The following is a 24,473-nucleotide window of genomic DNA, read 5'->3' as shown; positions in this document are numbered from 1 at the left end:
GACTAGAATTACTCCTAAATGCAAGCACAACGTTATTTTTATCATGACCTTTTTCTGGACTCTACGCATTTTCCTTGGGCTTTCTTTCCCTTCTCGACAAATACAAGGGGCCCTTGGTCTTTACTATTAATCTCACAGTGACTTTTGATGATGTGGGTTTCATGCATTCTCTTGTGTCTCCCCCATGTGTCCTCTAAAAACTTTCAAAGACTGGACTGCTAATCTCTGACTTCATTTTTTGTTGTTCTTCTTTTTTCCTCAACAGCTATATAAAGAGGAAACTCAGATATAATCAACACAACAAAACACTCAGTGTGCATTCACTGATCAGCATAATTCTGAATCTTACCTGCTTGTTCCCCATAATCTGATTCAACAGGATAATCTATGGAAATATTTCACCTGATTTCATTTTCAAAGATTAAATTATCATTTTTGAGAAACTCAAGCTTTCAAAGAAAAATCACAGAAAGTCCCCATCTTTCTTTCACAATCAGTACCTTTTTATACCAGACCTGGAAGTTAATGACAGTACATGACTTAGACAGGTACAAACTTTTAACTCATCTTTAGAAGTGGCAACTGAGCAGTTGAGAGGAGGGGCATATTTCCTGCAACATAATGCTTAATATTAAATATAAAAATCAAGAGTGAGATGAAAATGGAAAAAAAAATCTGCAGGGCTGTCAGTCATTACTAACTTCTATAGGCATTTTCTATCTGGGAAATTTCAACACCATCTACACTGAATCTATCCCTCTTTGAAAGGAATTATGGGTGCAAGTAAGAATATGAGCTTCAAGTTAGACAGACCTACATTCATATCTGTCTGTGCAAATCATTAGCCATTTTAACCCAAAGTAATTATTTAACTGACCATGCCTCAATATCCTCATTTGTAAATTGAAAATAAGATTTTTTGAAGTCTGAAAATGTAAGGTTTAAAAAAATGTAAACTGTATACATATAATACCTGTTAATTATGTCATTAGCATTAAAATATGTTGGTGTGATGTACATTAAAATATTTTGTAGTCCTTCTTATGCACTAGCTAGGGATACCCACAGTGACAGTATATATAGATAACTTGCCCGATCTAACCACTTCCTTCCAAATTCAATCATAATTGTATTCTTTTAAAATAAAGTATTTCACAAAGTCTAAACTACTTTTGATCTTATACACCTTCTTTAAAAACATACACATGACAGTCTCTTCAACAAATGATGTTGGGAAAACTGAAAAGCCACATGCAAAAGAAAGAACTGGACCAGTTTCTTACATCATACCCAAAAACAAATTCAAAACGGATGAAATGCCTAAATATGAGACAGGAAACCATCAAAATCCTAGAGGAGAACATAGGCAGGAACGTCTTTGACATAGGCCATAGCAACTTCTTACTAAATATGTCTCCTGAGGCAAAGGAAACTAAAGCAAAAATAAACTATTGGGCCTTCATCAAGATAAAAAGCCTCTGTGCAGGGAAGGAAACAATCAGCAAAACTACAAGGCAACCTACAGAATGGGAGGAGTTATTTGCAAATGACATGTCTGATAAAGGGTTAGTATCCAAAATCTATAAAGAACTTATCAAACTCAATCCCTAAAACAAACAAACAAACAAACAAAAAACCCAGTTAAAAAATGGGCAGAAGAATGGGGCGCCTGGGTGGCTCATTCGTTAAGCGTCTGCCTTCGGCTCAGGTCATGATCTCAGGGTGCTGGGATCGAGCCCCGCGTCGGGCTCCCTGCTCAGCGAGGAGCCTGCTTCTCCCTCTCCCACTCCCCCTGCTCGTGTTCCCTCGCTTGCTGTGTCTCTCTCTGTCAAATAAATAAATAAAATCTTAAAAAAAAAAAAAAAGGGCAGAAGACATGAATAGACACTTTTCCAGAGAAGACATACAGATGACCTAAAAACACATGAAAAGATGCTCAACATCACTCATCATCAGGGAAATACAAATCAAAACTACAGTGAGATATCACCTCACACCTGTCAGAATGGCAAAAATTGACAAGGCAAGAAACAACAAATGTTGGAGAGGTTGTGGAGAAAGGGGAACCCTCTTACACTGTTGGTGGGAATGCAAACTGGTGCAAACACTCCAAAAACCAGTATGGAGTTTCCTCAAAAATTTAAAAATAGAACTACTCTACGATCCAGCAACTGTACTACTAGGCATTTATCCAAAGGACACAAAAACACTAATTCAAAGGGATACATGCACCCTGAAGTTTATAGCAGCATTATCAACAACAGCCAAATTATGGAAAGAGCCCAAATGTCCATCATATATTCATATGATTCATTCATATATATGATTATATGTGATGGGATATTACTTAGCCATAAAAAAGAATTGTATCTTGCCATTTGCAACAATGTGGATGGAGCTAGAGAGTATAATGCTAAGTGAAATAAGCCAGTCAGAGAAAGACAAATACCATTTGATTTCACTCATATGTGGAATTTAAGGGGAAAAAAAAAAAGGAACATGGGGAGAAAAAGAGAGCAAACCAAGAAACAGACTCTTAATTATGGAGAATAAACTAAGGATTACTGGAAGGGAGGTGGGGGGGATGAGTTAAATGGGTGATGGGGATTAAGGAGGGCACCTGTTGTGATGAGCACTGGGTATTGTATGTAAGTGATGAATCACTAAACTCTACTCCTTAAACCAATATTACACTATATGTTAACTAACTAGAATTTAAATAAAAATTTAGAGAAAGAATAAAATAAATAAAAACAATAAAAACATGCCCATGATAATCTGATTCTGTATAATTTTTTTTTAATTTATTCATTTGAGACAGAGAGATACAGAGAGAGAGAGAATAGGAGCAGTGGGGAGAGGCAGAGGGAGAGGGAGAAGCAGACTCCCCACCAAGCAGGGAGCCCGATGCGGGGCTCGATCCCAGGACCTGGAGATCATGACCTGAGCCGAAGGCAGACGCTTAATAACTGAGCCACCCAGGCGCCCCATAATCTGATTCTATAAAGTTGGAGAATTATTCAACATTTACTCTCTTCACACACCTTCTTGATTAATAAATGGATACTAAATTATTTACCATTGATACTTATTTAGTATTAAACAGGATTCTGAGAATTCACCGTGATTAATCTTCATTTGTTCACAAGGGCTTTCCGTGCCTCAGTTCTGGTGAGGTAAAAGCCCTTTTTAAAAAGTAAAAGTAAATCTAAAGGCCTCAAGTTTCAAAAATTCATACCTTAGATTCAGACAGTCTCCCCACCCTAAGCTGGCCCCTGCACCAGCTGTGATGCCATAGATGGAAAGCAAAGTGAGAAACCTGAGCACTGGAAGTGTTGTAGTCCCTTAAGGATAGTTAACCAAGGTGACTGGCAGAATCTTCTCTTAATGGAGCCTGAGTCTAGTTGGGCTCTGGTGGGATAAGACGGTATTACCCCAGTAATGCACGCACCAAAGGCCACCTCTAGAGTTATCTAAGCCCTGCAATGAAGAGCGATAGCATAAGAGCCAAATGAAGGTCTACACAGTTAGAATATTAAGTGAGCCAGAAAAATTAGAGAGTACTTGCAGGGGGAAAAATTCAACTGGGCCTTCCTTCTTGACTTCTGGGGTCAAACTGGCACCATTTACATAGAGTCAAAAGCTATTCAGAGTCATGGATCATTTACTGATGAACAATACAGGGGACTAATCTGGATAATTCAAATATAGCAGTGCTTACCACTCTTTGGGGTTCTTCTCCCCACTTGAGTTTTCTTATGTAGATAAAGCTTAAAAACTGTCATTTAACTGCTTAATTGCAATATGAAAAGACCAAGGCTTTCTTTTCTTACTTTTATGATGTCTATTACCAACAAGAAGATAAATTTATATTAAATAGAAGACTCTATCATATATGATGCTTTGCTTTCTTTTATTGCATTTTCTGATCGGTATGAACAATATTTTAATTCTTTATGGTTTAGCCTAAGATAGGTCTGAACCTGTTTCCCCATAGGTAATTTTCTATGGCATTATCTGTAAATACTGCTTATGAAATGCTTTAAACAACTTAAAGACTGCCATTTAGAAATGCTTGAATGATTCAAGGTTAATAAGATTCATCATACTCACAGTGAGGATCTGGTTGTGGACATAGCTAATTGCTAAATTTTATTCATCCCTAAATGGTACTGGCAACAAATCAGCTCACAGCTTAATACTACTCACAACTCTAAATGGGACAGAAATAATGTGACTTTGATTCAGTTATTTTTATATTTTTTATACGTGTTATGATTCATTTCCAGTAGTTCTAATACTGATGCTCAAGTACTGGATATCGGATTCTCTTGTCAAACAACAAAAAAGGTAAGAAACAAAGCTGAAGATATTTTTAAATGTCATGGTAACAAGTCACAGTCAAATCTTGTTTCAGTGAACATTTCTAATTCTCACACAAAAGATACGATAAATTCCTATCAGAAAGATTTTCTTCTGGCCAATTTAGAATTCTGAAAATAGTCTTTTAATTGCAGGGACCATACCCTCCTAGCACCAACATAACAGCACTATGATGTATTATTCCCTTATGGTAACAGACACCATTGAAGCTGAACTGTAATTTGGCACACAACAATTCTGTACTAATGTAATGTGACAATGTTATTATGTTCGCTATTTTCCATGTGATCATAGCCATATTCATCTTCTCCAACCTGACATTAAATTAGCTAATACGGTTACATTCTATTCTGTACCATAGGGTGAAAGCAGAAAAAGGATTACTGTATAGCACAGTGGTGTGATGACGGGGTGTGTGTCTGCGTGCGCACGTGCGTGCTCGCACGCGTGTGTACAGACCTGAAAAAGTGGTATGTTGATGTTTATACAGTGAATGTAAACTCTTAGCACAGGCCTGGCACATAGCAAGCACTAATCAAGTGGTTATACCCAAGAAAAAGTTCACGAAAAGCTACAATATATGGTACGTTAAAAAGACCTTTACTCTAAGATTTCAGAAGAGGGGAAAGCTGAGGCCCAGCTCCCAGGGCTAGAGAAGTTTCCATGGGACAAAACAGTTAAGTAGAGAATGAAAATGAAATTACATTTCTTCAAACAGATATAGTGAAAGGGATTCATTCCAGGTGGAATGAGAGCATTCCCCAGGAGAATAGATGAGCATAAGCAATGGTGAGGAAATCGGGAAAGTATAATGTTGTTCAGAAAGCCCTAAGTAAGTTAATTGGCACTAAGATGCCATATGAACAAGGTTCTGCAACAGATAAGGATGAAAATGAAAGCTAGGGTCAGACCACAGAGGTTCATGAACTCCAAACTGATGAATTTGGAGAGTATTGTTAACCCCTGAGGATGTACTAGAAACCCTTATGTAATATTCATGCATCTAGTTAGCACAGATTTAGTAAGTCACTATTATTACCAATTATATGCATCATGATGTGCAAAACACTGAGCTTATCAGACAAAAAAAAAAATATATTGCCTGGGAGAAGCATATAGTCTTAAGTCTTACAGGGAGATAAGACCAAACCTAAATATGATGGCTGATAAAATAGCATCAGCAAAGTTCTATAGCAGTCAGTGGAGGAAAAATATTGCGTCTGGTTAGGACAACCAGGAAGAGCTGGTGATATTTAAACTGGGGAGAATAGGAAGAAAGAACAAAACTGGTAAGGAGGCAGAGGACAGATTAGAGGAGAAAGGGATAAGAAATGGGAAACTTAACCAGGAAATGACTACAATAAGCGCCCCCCCCCCAAATAATATTAGGGACCTAAAATACAGTAATGGTATGGAAGAATCTAGCTGAGTCCACTACACTACACCACCCTACACACATACACACAGCACTTGCTTTTCTCAATGAGTAGGTCATTTACATGGCAATTTTCTAGGGAAAAAAAGGGTTTCACAAGCACTTTTCTTTAAAAGTAGCCTTTGGCATCATTTTGCATAAGTGCCTCTTTTTAGAAAGATTCCTTTAAGTGTATTAATTAGTATGATTTACCCAAGATTATACTTACAAGCTAAAAAGTATTCCCATCTTCTCACTGTTAATTATATCTCCAGGCTAACATAAATAAACTTTTCTAGTTACTCTAACCCACTCTGTGAAATTTATCAGAGAGATGATATTCAGAAGGTCTATTTCAGAGAGAATGTGTCTTATTTGCAATGTGGTGTGTTCTTTCCTCTTTTAAAATACTTTATTTCTTTTTCCTTTGTTTGTTTGTTTGTTTTGTTTTCTATGCAGTTGAAGACTGCTGTCACAGAATTTATGGATAAATACTTAAGCTACAGATGGAAATTTCATTAAGAAATGAACTGTCCTAAATGGCTTTATTTAAAAAAAAAAAAGTCAACCTCTGTATAGAAAAGAAGTTTGTGAAAATCCCAGGAATCACATTAATTCTCTTTGTGCAACTCAGAAAAATAGGGAGATGCAGAAAAATAAAGCTTATTTTAATGAATTTAACAACTGAAGAAAATACGGCATCCTATTCTTATTGCCATATCAATGGCATGTCTTCAAGGTATGAAAAAAAAAAAAAAAAGGAAAGAAAGAAAGAAAGAAAAAGACAACAGGCCCAGAATGGAGTCATTTACGCTAAGCCCCATGTCTCCAAACCAAGACTTAATTTAATTACAGTTTTGGCTCCCCCATAAACCAGTCAATCAGGAATCTCCCGATCAGCCATAGTTAGGTAACCTGCCTCACAGACCCCTGCCATTCCCTAAAGCAAAGTAACTTTTCAATAACCAGGCTGCTTTTTTTTTGTATAGTATAGCCTCCTTGTCCCTGCTCCCTTCTGCCTAGAATTCTTTCATTTCGTACAGCTCCCTGGAGCTTCTTTGTATCAGCTAGATTGGATGCTGCCCGATTTGAATCAGTTTTTGCTCAAATAGACTCTTAAAATTTTTAATATGCTTCAGTTTACCTTTTAACAAAGGTAACAGTCACTGTTGTACTTTCTACAAATTAAAGTTGATATGAAAATAAGATTTGCTTTTAAATATTGATTTATACCTACATATCCTCACCACCAAAACTCCATGCACAAACCAAGAAACCATTTCCCACTTCCAGAAAACCCATTAAGAGGTAATGATTTAATCAAAATGTATGTATTCTGAGAGCCCTCCAAAGTAATTTTAATGCTGATTTGTGCAAGAGGCACATCAGGAGACACATTTATTGAATGACATTTACCTTATTTACAAGAAAATAACAAATAGCCTTATCATTATCATCACCACTGCTATCACCCAAGAGCAGCATTCAAATAATTTTCTGTAAAAATGATACTTAAGGTAGGATCTTGATGTTCCGTTAGGAAATGTCTAGCAAATACGCACAGAAAATTATATTCTTCAAACTTAAGTGGTATATGAGAATACACAATCTGACACAACCAAGTGGCAACTATTTTATAAAACATGGAAACTAGATGAAGCAAAGTTTGGCAGAGAAATTTCTTTAGCAAAATGGAAAACATTTTCATGCAATAAAAACTCTCTCAGCTACCACATGTAGTCATACATCTGTCAGGATCATATTCAGGATTAAAAATTTACCATAATAAAATCATAACAAATTATCAGTCTTCTGGTTGTCCTTGAAAATAAATTTCTGTTATTTTCTATGGGGCAGGAGCAAAAGCAGGAAGTTACTATTCAGGACACATATGTACATATATTAAAAGCATATATAAGGCTTTTTATTTTCTTTGCTTTAGGTACACAGAAGTACATAAAGTATTTACTGAGCCTTCATTTAAGATTATTTATACAACTCCAACTGGGGTTATTGTTTGTGCAAATGTATGATGGTTTGAATACATGTTCATGCTTCAAGTCTGCTGTAATTCTATGGAAGATGTTGCTGGTAGGATGGAGACAAAATATTTCACCATCTGTGGTAGTGTGATTTTTACTGGTCTCTTCCAATATTTTACTTTGTAATAATTGCTCATTATACCTGTATTCAATATTTTGAAGAGAAATTCTGAAAATAGCTAGTGAGTTGTACCATATTCCTAAACTCAGTTCAATAGAATATTTTAGTTTGATCTCATCTTCAACATTGCCATATGCATACATACTGGAGTAAAAAGAGTCTGAAATAGACAAAGATCAAAGTGAACAAACTCTAATCTTCCTTTTAATCCATACTCAAGCCCAGCCTTTGTCCCAAAGCCCAAAACTTCAATCATTGCATCCTCCATCCTAGAGCTTTTCCTTAAATGTTGTACCATTTATAATATAAATTATGCACTCTGTTTCACAAGCAGGAAGCTTTGTCAGAAGAATGTTCTTAATATAGTGGAATTTGTTGTTTTGTAGAAAATGCTTTTACCATGCTGATGCATTGCTGTAAAGCATAATCTATTTGAAAGTTAAGAAATAGGACTTTATCTTATATACCAGTTAATTCAGTCTTAAAATTCTCACTGCTACCATATAGATTAGGCACTAACAGATATTCCATGATATAATATGAATGCTGTGTTTCTGAGTCATGCATATATTGTGAGACTAAAGGGAAAAAAAACCCACAAGTGGCTAGAATATAAGAGAGAGTACTTGAAGGACAAAGTTTAAACATTGTTTTTTAAAGCAAAAGGCAGATATGGGTTTAAAAAGATACAGAAAGAGAGGCATAATGAGACATGTCGCCTTTCACGAAAATTACAGCCCTCAACATGTAATCTTTTGGAATTAAATATTATTTAATAGAAAGCAGTAAGAAATCTCTTTTGAAAACCAGGGGAGGACTGTCATATGTAGGAAATGAAAAAAGATATTTTCAACAAGGTGACCATTAGCAATTCAAAAAATTACAGTCAACAGCTGCAAACCCAAGGCTCACCACCATCACAGCATTTAGCTAACGGCATCCTTGATTAATCCTTTAGTATTTCAAAAATGCCCTTTCTGTAGAAATAACTGCTTCTTCTCACTGTGACAGTTTAACTTACAGACAATACAAAGACTCCTAGTTTTAGACTCTGGGCATCGCACAGTAACTGGAAGCAATGATGACCATCTGAGTCCATACTCAGGGAGGCACTTACGGTCATTGCAGAGTGGCCCACTGAAGGAAGTCATGCTACAGTCGCAGCTGAAGCCATCCCATTGCTGTAAGCACACACCTTGATTAGAACAGGAGTCCTCTTGGCAGGTTGTGCTGGGTCCTGCAAAATTAACCCGAAAGAAACTTGGGTTCCTTAAAAAAAAATCTACAAGTGTTTTGTACATGAGCTAGGTCACATATAGTAGTTGCCAACATCTCAAATTACATAACCAAACCAGTGTTGAAAGTTCTAGTTCACACACCTGAATTAGCGACAGAGAAGCTGCAATAGGAAGGTTTTCTGAAGTTTCAAATATAGGACAGAATACATTATAATAGTAAACAACAAATAGTAAAAGCAAGCACATAGCTTCTAGTACGATCATGGTAGCAAGTAATCTCATTCCATCATCAGTAATTCTCTATCACCATTTGGATTTTAGAAAAATGCATGGATCTCCTTAACTTCTGACCAATGAATAGAGACACCATGAGAATGGAGATTAGAGCTTCATGAAATTGAGATAAAGATTGGCAAAGTAACTGAAAAGAGTTATGCGAAAATACCCTAAAAGTTTCCAGAAGTTTCCCTGCACAAACTATGGATAAAGTTATGGTTGTTGGGTGTTTTAGATAGGTATGTTGGCAAGTATCAATTCACATGCTTTAACAATTCATGCAGTTAAACATAAAATGAAAAAGTCTGTATAAATGACATGCCCCCATTTAACACATGAGTAAAAAGAATTCTAGTCTATTTCTAAAGAATCATAACTAGAACACTGAGAAACAAAGAACTAAAAAAAAAAAAAAAGATGATCAAAGCACTAGAGGCAATCACTATACAAACATATTCAAGACTGAAAGCCTTTATGCAAACTATGCTATAAAATAAGGTTTCTTGCACAATGTTCAAGAAGGGGAAAAATTAAATCTGAACCCAAACAACAGTTACTGCAAAAATGTAAAAAAAAAAAATGTTATTTTGGGGTTTCCACTGTGTATTAGGGGGTTTCAGTCTTGTTTTTTACACACAGGGCTATCTACCTTGCAAGTCAGCTTTCATCAATGCAACTTTGTCAGCAAAATAAAAAAAAAAAAAAAGCAAAATATATTAAATGTTAGTAAGCAATACCAAAATGGGGCAAACACAGAAGAACGTTCAGATTCAAAAAGCATGCTGTTGTAAAGGGGGGAGAAAAAAATGCTATGTAGAGCAAACAAATTAATACTAACAGCCATAAATCTTAAGAGAAGCCAAAAATGAGAAAGCGGTAATTTACTAGAATTTTACTATATGTGTGTGTGTGTGTATATATACATATATAATGATTAATTGAGCCGATGACGTGTAATGGAAGACATCAAAAGAGCTTTTGTATTTTTTCCTCTCTTGGGTAGATATGAGTGCATTACCGAAGTGATCACGTTGCTTATTTGGAGCATGTGACTCCATTTGTCCTGTGCACATACAGTGTAGACCATGGTCATTAGCAGACCAATTATCCCTTTCCGTTTCTCTTTCCCTCTACATCTTTTTATTTGGCTATTGCAATTAAGGCTTGAAACTGTGATGCCAGCCATTCACTGCCAACAGCTGGACTTGAGAGTGACACCAGACTATCAAAATGTACTATATATATCATTCAGGGCGGATGAGACAAGTAAGGGATGGAAAAAGCAGACTGCAATACCATTCCACTTAAAAAAAAAAAAAAAATCCCTCTAAAAGCTTTCAGTGTGGAGTGTTTACCTTTGTTCTTACCAGGCTGGGCCTACACCACTTAAGGGTTTCAGAGTTTTGTCAGCATTTTCCCCACCTTCAAAATTCCCTTCAACTCTTCTAAACTGCCCTGTGAATATTTATTATAATAGAACTTCACTAATAAGGACTATCTTAGGGAAGGTTAAAAAGGGAAAGCCCTCCATCTAAATAGCTTTAGAGTAAAACACTGAAGATATTTCCTAGTCAACACAACTTTATAGGTTTTACAGAAATATAAAAACGATGCTGGCCCAATTAGATTCTATTAACACTGAGAGCCTGTGAGGTAACTGCTTTAGTGAATAAATGAGAACTACCTGTAATTAGCCTTTGTGTAAATTGACATTTTCGTGAAGTGTCTTTTTAAACATGCTCGCTACAACGGTATTTCTATTACAATTTTCTCAGTAAAGGTATTCCTCATAGAAAGTTGTTGAATTTAGCCTAACCTATGTGAGTTTTCACAAATTAAGAAACCATAACATTGTAAGAACTAATTATGTAATAACAGCAATAATAGGTATACTAATGGCAATGATAATAATAGTTGTTATTATTAATAATAATTTCCCAGGCCTGGAAGCCCTGAATGGAGGTCACCATTTTTCTCACCTATCTCATCAAAGAACTAAGAACCACTAAGCTGCTTAGTTTTGGTGATTCCTCCAATCTGTGAGAGGTAGGTGGTATAATGATCTTTATCCCACGACATTAGAGACTGAAATAATTTTTGTTTGAAAAAACAAAACAAAACAACAAACAACTCTTAAAGCAATACTCCTTTGCACATTCTCTCCTGGGACAAGTAGAGGAGCAGGGAATGGTGCACGCCCCGTGTGGGTCGGGGGCTGGCTATCAATCTGAGGCTGCTCCCTTACTTGCCCAGAAGAAGGTAAGAGCAGGAACAGGAATGGATAAAGAGCCAGATTATCGTTTTTACTTTTATTTTTGTAAAAATTATCAGAAACACAATCGCAACATAATACTAAATTCTAAAAATGGTAGAACTACAATCCTGAAGGTGAATGTGCCCATATGGTAGAACAGCAACTCAGAGTACCTGCCAAACCTTTATGTGAGCATAAAGACGTGCTTTATTATTATTATTTTTTCATTATCACAACAGTCTTTTTATATTCAGGTATTACAAGAGAATGTATGCCTATGCCTGACAAGACACATTTTTCAAAATACTCACCTTCTAAGAACAATATTTAAACACTGACAGGCATTTGCGCAAGACAAAGCCCTGAATTTATTTTCCCTTTAGTTATGTAATGTTCCTTTTAGTTTATCACTGAATAAAATTGGGAACAAACCACAAGGACATTTGTATTAAGTGGTTAAGTATAAGGATATGTCTGGAAAAGAAAAGAAGTGAAGGTAAAACTAAAATCTCTGGAAACCAAAGAAGCAAGAGAGGAAAGCGTTTTGATGCCTGGACTTTCAAGTATGGCAAACTTGGGTTCAAAGCTTCCATCATCCACATACGAGCTGTGTGACCTTAGGAAGGTCACCTTACATCTCCGAGGCTCAATTTACTCATCTAAAAAAAGTCAGCACTGCCTAATTTACATAGTTTTGAGGATTCAATGAAAAAGCATATGTAAACTTATTTTCACCAATGCTAAATCAATGGTAGCTTTAATAATTAAGTATTTCTGTAACTTATAATAGTTCTGGGGCTGAATAGTAGGAGACTATGCAAAGAGTGTCTGAATTAATTTTTCCCCTTGACTTCATGTACGAAAGTTATCTTGACTCGGTATTGAGCTTAACTAAGCCTGATTACTGGTGGATTACCAGTCTCTATTTTCTCTTACGCAAGCAGGAAAATGCTACCCTATCAGTGATTTTCAAAGTGTGGTCCTTGAAACAATAGTAATAGCATCATTGTAGGAACATGTTAGAAACGTAAATTTTAGGGTCCTCCTGAAGCAGCCACCCTGGGGGTAGTGTTCTGTAATTTGGGTTTTAACAATTCTCCAGGGGATTCTGATACTGGTTCAAGTTTGAGAAACATTCATCTGAAGGCACTTGGACAAGGCAAGCTTCCTCCCCTCCTCACTAGTGTGTTATAAGCAGCTATTAACCAATGCAGTTAGTTAAAAATGGAAGGCAGCAAGTCGTTATTAGGAAAGACCATGAACTTTTTACATGAAAAGGGCTTGAAGATTTGTGGGTCTTGTTGGATAGGAATGAGGGAAAATCTTGAAAGATATCATTTGGTTATTGTCACATTTACAGTATTTCTATTAATATAAAAGTTAGGTGATTCCAATGTGATTTGGATTTAAAACTCCATGAGACAACTATCTTTAGAGAGAGAATTGATCAATCGTCTAGAATTTGATCATTACTCCTAAAAACATATGTACCTCATCAATTACACCTATGACAGGTATATCTGAGATTATTCTTAGGAATTGCAGAGGATAGAAATAATCATAAATTAAAAGTTGTTAATCTTGATGTTGGAATGGAAAAATCAGGGAAGTGTCAATGCAGAAAGGCAGGGACATGGTAACATTCTAAGAATAAAAAAAAGGGGGTTAAAAAGAGCTAAGAATTATTAAAGCTCAGATATTAAAGCATCCTAGATAAGGTAAGGAAGGAACCAATGTCATAACCTACTGAACAATTTCAAATGTTCAAATAATAGCTTGTTACCCAAGAGGATGTAAAATCATCTTAACCAAGTTGCTTAATAGATTATGTTAGAAAATAAAACCAAGTATCATTTCCGCAAATATTTTCTTCTTAGTACAGCTTCCCCTCATTAGTTTTCCCTTCTACCCACCCACACACATCACCTATGTGCCCGTGGTGGGGGGTCATGTGTGTGTGTTTTGTTTTCCATCTTGTGGGTGTTTAGCTGTGAACGTGTCTGTCTGCTCCTAACATCTCCTTGTAGGTGAGAAGTCATTTACCAAGCAACTTGTAGAAAGGCCTATTTTTGAAAAAAAAAAATACTGTCAGGAGTTTGTAGTACTTTTTTCCTCTTTTTTAAAATATATTCTCACTGGTTAGATCACCTCCAAAAATCCAAGTTATGAACCACATTCTTATATCCACCCAGTAGAAGGAATTATTCACTTAATGATCCTGTTTCCTTTGGTAAACTGGAGAAAACAATTTCTCTTTGTTTTACAAGTGTTATACCAAAATTGAAATAAAGAAAATAAATATAGCAGTAACATTTAAAAAAATTCAACGGAGGCTTCTATTAAATAGCATTATCTTCTGGCAGGATTAAAACACAGTTTGAATTTCACCTGACTTTTCAGAGGAATATATATCACAGAGAGAAAAAAATGTATTTTCAAATTAAAAAAAAACCCTCCACATACTTAGGTAATTGCTAAATCTAATGGCATTATTTTGGCCCAGGAGAGATGATTCATAATCTCCTGGGGGATAGGAATTCGCATGTCTTTCTTTGCCTCTCCCATATGAAATTTCCTTATGAATCTAAAATTTTCAAAATAGCCCAAACTGTTTTCAACATTAAAGGAGAAGGAGCAACACATTCAGAGCCCCAGAATTCAGGATAATGTGATTAAATTACATTTCTGGAGGGAGAATTGGCTCAAATAATCTGAGGTGTTGAAATGAAAATGATCTAAAATGAAAGTAGCAATCAAAAAGTACTTCTACAGATCTTAGTCTGATAGAGAGCACAAAAGAACAGAAAGATACTTGAGCACATTTCTCAAGTAAGGAGTATTAGTCTTGGGTAATAGAAGAAACCTATTTTTGCTAAAATAAACTGATGATATACAGAAGAAACTAGTGCCAGGTAGATACAAACCGAATAGTGATGTGACGATGCGTACCTGAACTTTACTGTCCTGTTATATCTTGCTGAATGTAGATTTGAAACGAGCAGTATGAAGTTGATTGACACTTACTGGAGCAAATCTACTTTTTTAGTCCAAAGAGGGTATCTATTTAATGTTATAAAGCAGGCATTGCAGAACTGACTAATACACTAATTAGGCAGACTATCGAATACAAAGGATTAGAAAATAACAAGATCCATACACAGAACCCCCATATTACACAAGGCCTTATTGTAGGTTTGCAAACAGTCCAGAAAATTTAGGATTTATGGGATGAAAAGTGAAAAACACAAATAAGGATTTCTTTTTTTTTTTTAAAGATTTTATTTATTTATTTGAGAGAGAGAGAATGAGAGAGAGCACATGAGAGTGGGGAGGGTCAGAGGGAGAAGCAGACTCCCCGCCGAGCAGGGAGCCCGATGCGGGACTCGATCCCAGGACTCTGGAATCATGACCTGAGCCGAAGGCAGTCGCTTAACCAACTGAGCCACCCAGGCGCCCCACAAATAAGGATTTCTAAGCCCTATGTTGGGGCTTGAACAGTAGGCAGAAATAAGTTTTGCTGACTGGAGAGATTTGTTCTTATTTATGGGTGGAATTAGAATTACTTAGAGTTTGATTAACAAAGATCTAGTACCTTCACATCCTCTCTCAATCTGTCCATTGCAGAAAAGAGCATCTGAGATGAGGTCTGGAAGTCGTCCATTTAAATCAACTGATGCCAAGCAGCCTTGAAAGCCCTCCTTGGCATGGACAAGTTTCGGCAAAGATTTGTATGTTTCTTTAGCCACTCCTCCTATATACAAATCACCTGTGGGAAGATCAAAGTTTTGGTCACAAAAGTAACTTGTCATTCCTTTAAACATACAGTAAGTCAGAAAAAAAAAAAAAACAGTTTGGTTTATATTTCATTAATTTAAAAAAGTCAACTTATAATTAGATATCTTCCTAAAAGTGTAAAACACAGAAGTGTTTGGGTAATATATCAGCACTCAAAGACATTTCTAGAAGCTGTTTCCACAGGGAATTGAATAAGCTCAATACAGTGTAGCCAAGTGAAAGGAATATGGGCCATGGAGTTGCATATCCTTGCACTGAAATCCAAGCCTGGTTGTTTACCAACTCTACGGCTTTTAACTTTTTTTTTTTTCAGTTTCTCTGATCATTAGAAACCTCATTTCTAAAATACGAATGATAAAATCTGTTCTATAGGTTTTCATGAGAATTAAATCAGATAAAATAAATATAGGAAATATCCACTACAGTAAAAATAGGAAGTAGATAATCAACCTTCTGCTTAGAGAACTCTGGGTCTTTCAGTTCATCAGAAGCTCAACAAATTCTCTCTAGGGTCCACAATTATCTCTTATATTAGGCTTAAGCCCATTATCCTTACTTGTACTTATCCTATTCACTAACGGACTCCCGTAATAGTCTGCACATATCTGAATAGTACATCCTTTTTCAGATTTTTCTTTTTTTTTTAGGTGAAGTTATACCACTGTGAATTCTTTATGCTGCTCGGGGATCTGTTAAAAAGTTATTATTTTTTTTTCTAATTTTATTGCAGTTTCTTTTTTTTTTAAAGATTTTATTTATTTATTTGACAGAGAGAGAGAGGGAACACAAGCAGGGGGAACAGCAGAGGGAGAGGGAGAAGCAGGCTTCCCGCAGAGCAAGGAGCCCGATGCGGGGCTTGATCCCAGGACCCCGGGATCGTGACCTGAACCGAAGGCAGATGCTTAACCGACTGAGCCACCCAGGTGCCCCTTTATTGCAGTTTCTAATGGAACACTTTGCTCTGCTCTGTCATTTCATGTCTCTAGGTGTGAGATTTCCCAACTTCATGGGCCACTACTTAAAAGAAGTATTGCAATCCATGTTTGATTATGTTTCATTTCCTATCAAAGATTATCTGCCATATCTGTATGGCACTGAGTAGATGTAATTCACTGACTTCAGTAAACAATCAATGCAGAAGATATGGAGGGTAACCCCCACATTCCATAATATATGTTCCTGTTTAAAAGCTCTGCTAACATACTCTATTGAGCTATCTACTTTTCTGAACTTTCATTGTCAGTTGAATTTTCTCTCTCACTTCAACCATCCTAACTTTCATACCACCTGATGCCTTTTCCCCAATGTAACACAAAACTCCTACATTCCTAATGTTTCTCTGGGTCCCTCTGTGTTGTCTTCATGGGACTTGGGATAAAGGAGAACTGATACCCAAGTGAATGCTCATCCTGTTTGTTGAGTCATGAGTAATAAAGTTCTTGGTCTCTTACCCAGAAAGCTTCTGTCTTCTGCCAGCATCCGCGAAACAGTGATAAGCTAACCTACTAGATTTTAAGTAGGCTGAAATCAAACCACAGATATAACAGTCCTGAATTGTACTGAGGAGTAAAGTGAGTTGCTTAAAGTCATTTAGCCCCAGAAACTGAGAACTTAGGTCCCTGACCTATTAACTAAAGCTCTAGGTATTACACTAGGATGACACTGGTCCTACATAATTTATACGGAAGGGACTGAATGTGTTTACTTCCCCTCTTAAATAAAACATCTTTGACTACTAACTATATTCTTTTTTTTTTAAAAGATTTTATTTATTTATTTGAGAGAGAGAGTCAGAGAGAGAGAGAGAGGCAGCACAAGAGGGAGGAGCGGGAGAGGGAGAAGCAGACTCCCTGCTGAGCAGGGAGCCCGATGCGGGACTCGATTCAGGGACTCCAGGATCATGACCTGAGCCAAAGGCAGTCGCTTAACCAACTGAGCCACCTAGGCGCCCTACTAACTATATTCTTAATATTAAAGAATAGGATGGTTTTCATCTGAGATGGGATACTATTTTTGAAATATCTTGTTTTTTTCACGCTATTTCCTTTTTCTCCATGGTATTTTCCTCTCACTTAAATTTAAAGTCATTGTGTTTTCATTATCTCAGAGAAAGGATAAGAATCAAAAACCAAAGATACCAAATTATCTTTCTGCATTTAAGTCTTAAAAGCCAAGACTCTTAAAGAAATGAAAGAGATAGAATATACAGGCAACTACATGAGAAGAATAAATCTTTCCTGCCCCTCATGAGGCAAGCAGGAGAGAAAACTGGAGGAAAAGAAATGTGAGCATCGTCATCGATGAATACCAAAAAGCGGACACTGTGCTCTAATTTGAGGGCTGAGCCCCGGTGGAGGTCAAAACTTTAGGTAAGTTTAGAGAATGACATTGATTTGTGTGCACTTCCTCAAGAGAACCCAGAGGCAACAGTGAAATCCTTGGGAAAACATGAGTGCCTGGTAGATTTAGACATGCTAGGAACTTAGGCAGCCTCACAGAACTTCCCATATTCCAGCTGTCATATGGGAGGACCACAATTCCCAGAGTTTCACAGAAACAAACAGAAAAAGAATGACCTTAATGGGTCATGCACACGAGAATGAAGATGCTGGCAATTTAGTGGGCACCTAAGTTATAAATATAGAATACTCGAGACCAGCTCCTGTGTAATCTCTATCTCCCCAAAGATTGGTACAGTGAAGTCCCCCCCACCCCCGCAAATAATTTAGACACAATCTCAGGGAAATAAGGAAACTAAAATTGTCTGAGATTACATTTTCTTTTCTTTTTTTTTTTTAAAGATTTTATTTATTTGACAGAGAGAGACACAGTGAGAGAAGGAACACAAGCAGAGGGAGTGGGTAAGGGAGAAGCAGGCTTCCCGCTGAGCAGGGAGCCTGATGCGGGGCTCGATCCCAGGACCCTAAGATCATGACCTGAGCCGAAGGCAGACGCTTAACGACTGAGCCACCCAGGCGCCCTGAGATTACATTTTCACTAACTCAAAGAATCAGAACTCAAACTGGAAACCAAGATGAGTTACAGAAAAATAGAGAGTTACCTTTCTTGCACATCTGAGATTCTGGGCAGAGATTTACACTGTTACACATCACACATCAATGCAAGGAGAGGCTCCCTCCATTCATTTGTTGAACTGAATTTGTTAGAAAATTTCAGCTCTCCTCCAGGCCTAATGGATGTTGTGTTAGAGATCAGAGGGGAGTTAAGTGAAGAATTCTCGGCACTGCTTCGGGCTTTTTGGAGGTAGAACTCATACTGAAAGTTATGTATGGGACACTACATGTTTGCTAACCACCCTTCCTCTTTCCAATTGTAACCTCCTGGAAGAGACAGACTGTGTCTCTATTTGTTTCACATTCTCCCCCAGTGCCTCATACTGGGGGACAAGCACAATGGGCACTCAATACACATTGTCAGCCACCTGATGGACTGAGGTCACAGTAGAAAGGAATCAAGAAAGAAAGAATGCTAAGGCAACACACAGCGAGAGCTAATTCTAAAGAGCTTACTTACTTCCTTTCCCCACTTCCTGCCACAATCCTGTTTTTTTCCTCTTGGCAAACATATGCGCCCAAACAACTTCTCAGAGATTACTGAAAAGAAGTAGTAATCTTTCCCTTGTGTTATTAAAGAGCAGAAAATATTGATTCAAGTAGTGCAGGATACAAGCCTCAATCCTACACTAAGGTGGATGAGATTGTGATTTATAAGTAGGGAATGCATTCTAATTTTCATTACCGAGGCTGCACTTAGCACCACCACTTAATACTGTCTTTATAAACTCTTCGTATAGTAGATGGTGGTCTAAAGTCCCCTGGTGGGTTGGCCTATGAAGAGAACAAAGGAAACCCTTAAGTGGCCTGAGCCCCATGTAGCATTAGCCCTTCATCAAAGATGCAGTTTCTCCTTTTGATCCTGGAGGTGATGCAAGTTAAAATGACCCATTAGCACTAATGGGATCTTGCAGGCAAAATCCTGTACATGGGAAGGGGGATATACTTTTTAATGACCCTACGTGTGAACAAAAGCCAGGATGGACGTCTAATAAGAGACAGGTTCCTACAGACTTGAGGCCAGTCTGTTACCCCTTCTCCAAGCTGATGAAGGGCTGATTTTTATTCCTGTCCTTTAAGTAGACCACGCATGAACTGATGAGGCAATGATGGAACTGGGGCATTTTTAGCAGGAGATGCTGAGAGCATGCATAAACCCAGATAACCTCAAGCCTTTGGAAAGTTTTTTGTTTTTTTTTTAAGAAATCTCAGAATACCCTTATCTTTAGACTAGTGCAACATATATACACACTCTCAAGACTTATCTGTATAAGGATCTGAGGTGATAACACAGATATCCACACTCCAGTGTTGCACAGTAATGAGGAGGGAATCGTGCACAGGCTTTTCACTTATAAGTGGCTGTAAACGTCGGCCCTGCCACTTACTGGTTGTCTTAGTGCAGGCACATTAAGTTACGTAACTTCTTTCAGAGTCAGATTCTTCATATGTGAAACGCCTACCTTGCAAGGCTGTGGGGGTTAGAGAGAAGGTATGCAAGCGCCAGGTAGAGAGCATGCACTCAGCACACGGGGTTACTGGTGTGACTGTGTTGGTATGTCTGGTGAGGACTGTACATCTATAGTGTACCTCATTCTAGGTTGATGGTAGTGAGTGATACAGAAGAATGAGAAGTCCAGGTTGTCTCCTTGTTTCTAGTATAAATGGAATGACAAGATGTCAAATTTACATCTTATTTGACTTTAGTTTACAGTCACGTGTGTACTTGACGTATGCCTTGCCCTATGCTGTAAAGAAGCTCAAGAGGCTCCTTTGACGTTTTCTCTTACAAACCCAGCTGCACTGAACCTGGTAACAACAAGAGGACGATGATTTGATAAATATCTTCTAATCTGATGTAAACAGATTAGGAAACACAAGAATTCTTTTTTTTTTAAAGATTTTATTTATTTATTTGAGAGAGAGAGAATGAGAGAGAGAGAGCATGAGAGGGAGGAGGGTCAGAGGGAGAAGCAGACTCCCCGCCGAGCAGGGAGCCCGATGCAGGACTCGATCCCGGGACTCCAGGATCATGACCTGAGCCGAAGGCAGTCGCTTAACCAACTGAGCCACCCAGGCGCCCCGAAACACAAGAATTCTATAAAGCCCAAGGGCCAGGTCAAGAGATTCAAGCTAAATGTGCCTTATAAAATCAGAAAAATAAAAGGCTCGTGTGGACTTTGATTATAACGTGGAGCATCATGGAAGAGTTTAGACCTGAAGAAAGTATAGGATACATTACTCTGTAATAGCATAAATGTAGTGCCAGCCCTGGAGAAGACAACAGATAAAATAAATACAGCATTCAAGAAAGTATAAAAGGCCAGACTTGGTGGAAGGCAATGATAAATAATGTTGGATCAGTTAAGTCAAAGTCTATTGGATAACACAACAGAATTTATGACTGTTGGTTTAAAAAAAAAAAGACAATGAGAAATCCAAAAATATAGTCATGTAGGCTAGGAGACAACAGAATTTGAAGCAGTGATAATTTGGACAGAAGTGAGGGAACAGTATTTAACACCAAACATGTGGAATCTGAGTAGGAGTGATCCATAGGGATCAGATGATAGGAACCAGGGTCTTCGGGAAGAGATGCTGAGGCTGGAAGGCGCGGCTTGGGAGCCATCAACCAAAAGCAGGTAAATGAAGTGGTATAAGACTTTTTCTCTTTTGTTAAAACAGGGAGCATACGGCAATTAGAGCGAGGACTCCAAGCTCTACCTTCCAGCAGCAGAATGCAAGTATCAAGGTATAATTAGTTCTTTGACTCAGCTTTCCTGTTTATTCATATGATTTTTTTTTTTTTTTGGTGCTTCTTAAACATCTCACTTTCCTTTTAATTAAAAAGAGCATACATTAAAAAGAACAAGTGCTTTGTAGATTTGAATGGCTAAAACTCTAGGGAAACTTAAGAAGGCTCTCTCAATCTCTTATAAGTAGCATTTGGGGGCGGGGCAAAAGCTGAATACCCGCTGCCTTTCTTTCTTGCTGGCTGGACTGGAGAAAGTACAATTCTGGAGGCTCTGCTTTGGCAGGATTGGACCTTGGACAGCAAATTGGGACACAAGCCTAACTTCCCTTTCAATTCTTGTTGTGACTGGCTGGTAGAAAAAGTGCAATCAGACCAGGCTAATTTCTTTTTCTTTTTTTTTTTTTAAATAAAGATTTTATTTATTTATTTGACAGTGAGAGAGAGAGAGAGAGAGCACACAAGCAAGAAAAGCGACAGGCAGAAGGAGAAGCAGGCTCCCTGCTGAGCAGGGAGCCGAGGTGGGGCTCAATCCCAGGACCCTGGGACCATGACCTGAGCCAAAGGCAGACACTTAACCAATGAGCCACACAGGTGCTCGAGAACAGGCTAATTTCTGAGAGTTATTCTGCAGGAAAAGTGCCTTCCCTTCCCCTAGGGAATAAATGAACTCTGCCCCCAAATTTGAATCATCATCTTTAATTTTAATCTTTTGTTGCACATCTACAAATGAACATCCGCAGGTCAAATACTGACCATATACCTTAATACAGGCTTTTCTTTGGGAGACAAATTAAATCTAGACCTGTTTTTATAATAGGTGTGCCTTGTTAGAAGAAAAATCATCTTTAATTCCCAGGGAACAAACTCTCATTTATTTACTTCATGTTTTTTTTTTTCCCCCTGGGGAGAGAGCTGAAGTCACTATTTCCTCTGACTACTTAAATTATTTTAAATTACTGAAGGCAAAAGCATGGGGAGTCATTAATATTTCTGTAACACATTTAGGCTTAAGAATAGACAAATGGAAACTTAAACCACACACGGGATTGAACAACAAAACACCCTCCAAGACCACATGTAAGATCAGAGGACACCAAATGTTCAATACTAAAGTCAAAGTTGGCAATTCAAGTAGATGTTTTGCTCCAAGATACAAGATCTGTGTCTTTTATAGGTCTCTTAAAAAAAAAAAAGGTTTTAGAAACTCTTTGCTGAGGAGATGCTCAGTGGTCACCAGTTTGATTTATTTGTTATTCCTTAACTTTTCTATATTTTCTATAGAATATTTTCTATATTCCTTGATATATAAGGTTTAGTCCTAAAATGACCTCGCTTTACTTCTGTAGTAAACACCTGTAAACCCGTATCTTTAGGCTTACCCTGGATTTCTAAGCTCAGCCAAAAATCAAGCCATCATCTCTCCCCTGCACTGGGAAACTACTTCTAGACTTCCCTATTTACAGCATTCATGTTTCTCATCTCCCTGCTACCCAAACTGAAATTTCAAAAATCATTTTTAAACTGCATTCTGTATCTCACACCTTTCATTTAAATTATTGCCAAGAACTGATGACTCAGCTTTGCCAATACCTCAGACATTTGTCCCTCCATTTAAAATTTTTTTTTCCAGTTCTTGTCTACCTTTCCCCTTGTACACCTTTCATGCCAGAGCTTGTCCCAGACACCATCTAGCCTCCTCATCAACACCATATCAGTCTCCCCCTGTGTTCTGATCGCTTCCATACTTCCCTCCAGCTTCTAAATAAAACCAGAGGCTTAGCAGTATTCGAGTGTTCGTAACATTTTGAACCTCTTTTCTGACAACCACCTTATTTTTTCCCCAGTTCTTTGTGTGACTATCTTATCTTCCTGTTATTTTATAAATTCCTTGAAAAATCATCATGAACTAAGTATCTTCATGTTCTCATTTTCACTTAGTAGTCACTGAATAACTGGGTGAATGGATGGACTGGTGGGTTTACACTCACTAAATAATCACTTGAACAATAAAGACATAGTGAAGGTTTTACGAATACAGCAATCATGTTTGTCGCTCGTTCCCTCCACCTGAGAAATAATGAAGTTAATTTTGGGGGATTTTTCTTCTACTGACTTCTTTCTTGCATGTGGAAGTGAAGCCATCCAACTCATTAAGAGAATTCAATGCAGTGGCATTTTTTTTCTCCATTCTAATAGAGTAATCCATGATCAATTTTTTTAAAGAGAGAGAAAGAGCGAGAGAGAATGTGCATGGGGGGGAGGGGCAGAGGGAGAGGGAGAGAGAGAATCTCAAGCAGGCTCCCCTCTGAGCACAAGCCAGAGGCGGGCTCAATCCCATGACCCATGAGATCATAATTCCAGCAGAAACCAAGAGTCAGACACTCAACTGACTGAGCCACCCAGGTGCCCCAATCCATGATCCATTTTAAGTAACATATATTGAATTTATTTGCAGAGAGAAGCAGACAAAGAAGTACAGAAACAGTTTAGGCTATCAATGTGTGTTGATGAGAACCCCTTGAGGAGTGTTTTGCAGTTAAAATAAGTGCAAAAATCTTTGTGGGAAATGAAACTCCAGCCCACCCTGGCCCTCTGCCTCATTCTGTCTCTAGCTATTCTGTTGTTCTCTGTGTTGCTCCATAAAAACATGATCTAATTTATGTGGCCTCCATAGGTACACTTCACACTGTGGACCATTTACACTACTTCTCCAGACTCTTCTATTCTGCCCCCCCTGTTGGCATCACAGGAAGGCATGCATTTACTGTTTGTGGCCATAGAACAGCACCAAGCTAACTTTGTGGACTCCTGATGCTCTACCCTAGGAAATCTCTTCATCCCGATCTGCACTAACTATGAGTTTTTAGGTGTCTCACTCCACACAGCCCTTGGGCCACCACCCAAGGACTTCTAGGAGTAGAGTCTTTCTGGTCTGCTGCTACTGTCTCTTAGCTCCTTGCCAACCACAGGTATTCCTGATCCTACAGTAGGCTCCCACATCCAACAGTAGATTGCTTTTGCTAAAAAGACTCTCCATTTCACAAGAGTCATGGAGACAACTGAATTTAAATGTACAGAGCCCTGTCTGGGTAAGAGAGAGAGCCTCCCCACAGCTTTGAGT

General features: G+C 37.8%; 1 protein-coding gene across 17 annotated transcripts in view; it reads right to left on the bottom strand.

Moving 5' to 3' along the window:
* The window catches only part of NRXN1 (neurexin 1), a 1,136,941-nt gene that overhangs the window by 533,280 nt on the left and 579,188 nt on the right, over positions 1 to 24,473 (bottom strand). For all 17 annotated transcript variants that reach the window (XM_045885018.2, XM_045885009.2, XM_045885012.2 and 14 more), the window contains 2 exons: positions 15,321 to 15,494; positions 9,078 to 9,197 (listed from right to left, as the gene is read on the bottom strand). In XM_045885018.2, coding sequence (XP_045740974.1) covers positions 9,078 to 9,197; positions 15,321 to 15,494 — 294 coding nt within the window. The remainder of the gene's footprint in view (positions 1 to 9,077; positions 9,198 to 15,320; positions 15,495 to 24,473) is intronic.

This window comes from Mirounga angustirostris, unplaced genomic scaffold (assembly GCF_029215605.1).
Source record: "Mirounga angustirostris isolate CCGP_5_RB_7025 unplaced genomic scaffold, mMirAng1.0.hap1 SCAF_10, whole genome shotgun sequence".
Classification (NCBI taxonomy): Eukaryota; Metazoa; Chordata; class Mammalia; order Carnivora; family Phocidae; genus Mirounga; species Mirounga angustirostris.
The sequence above is the reverse complement of the archived record's forward strand: the minus strand, read 5'-3'. Positions and strand labels throughout refer to the sequence as shown.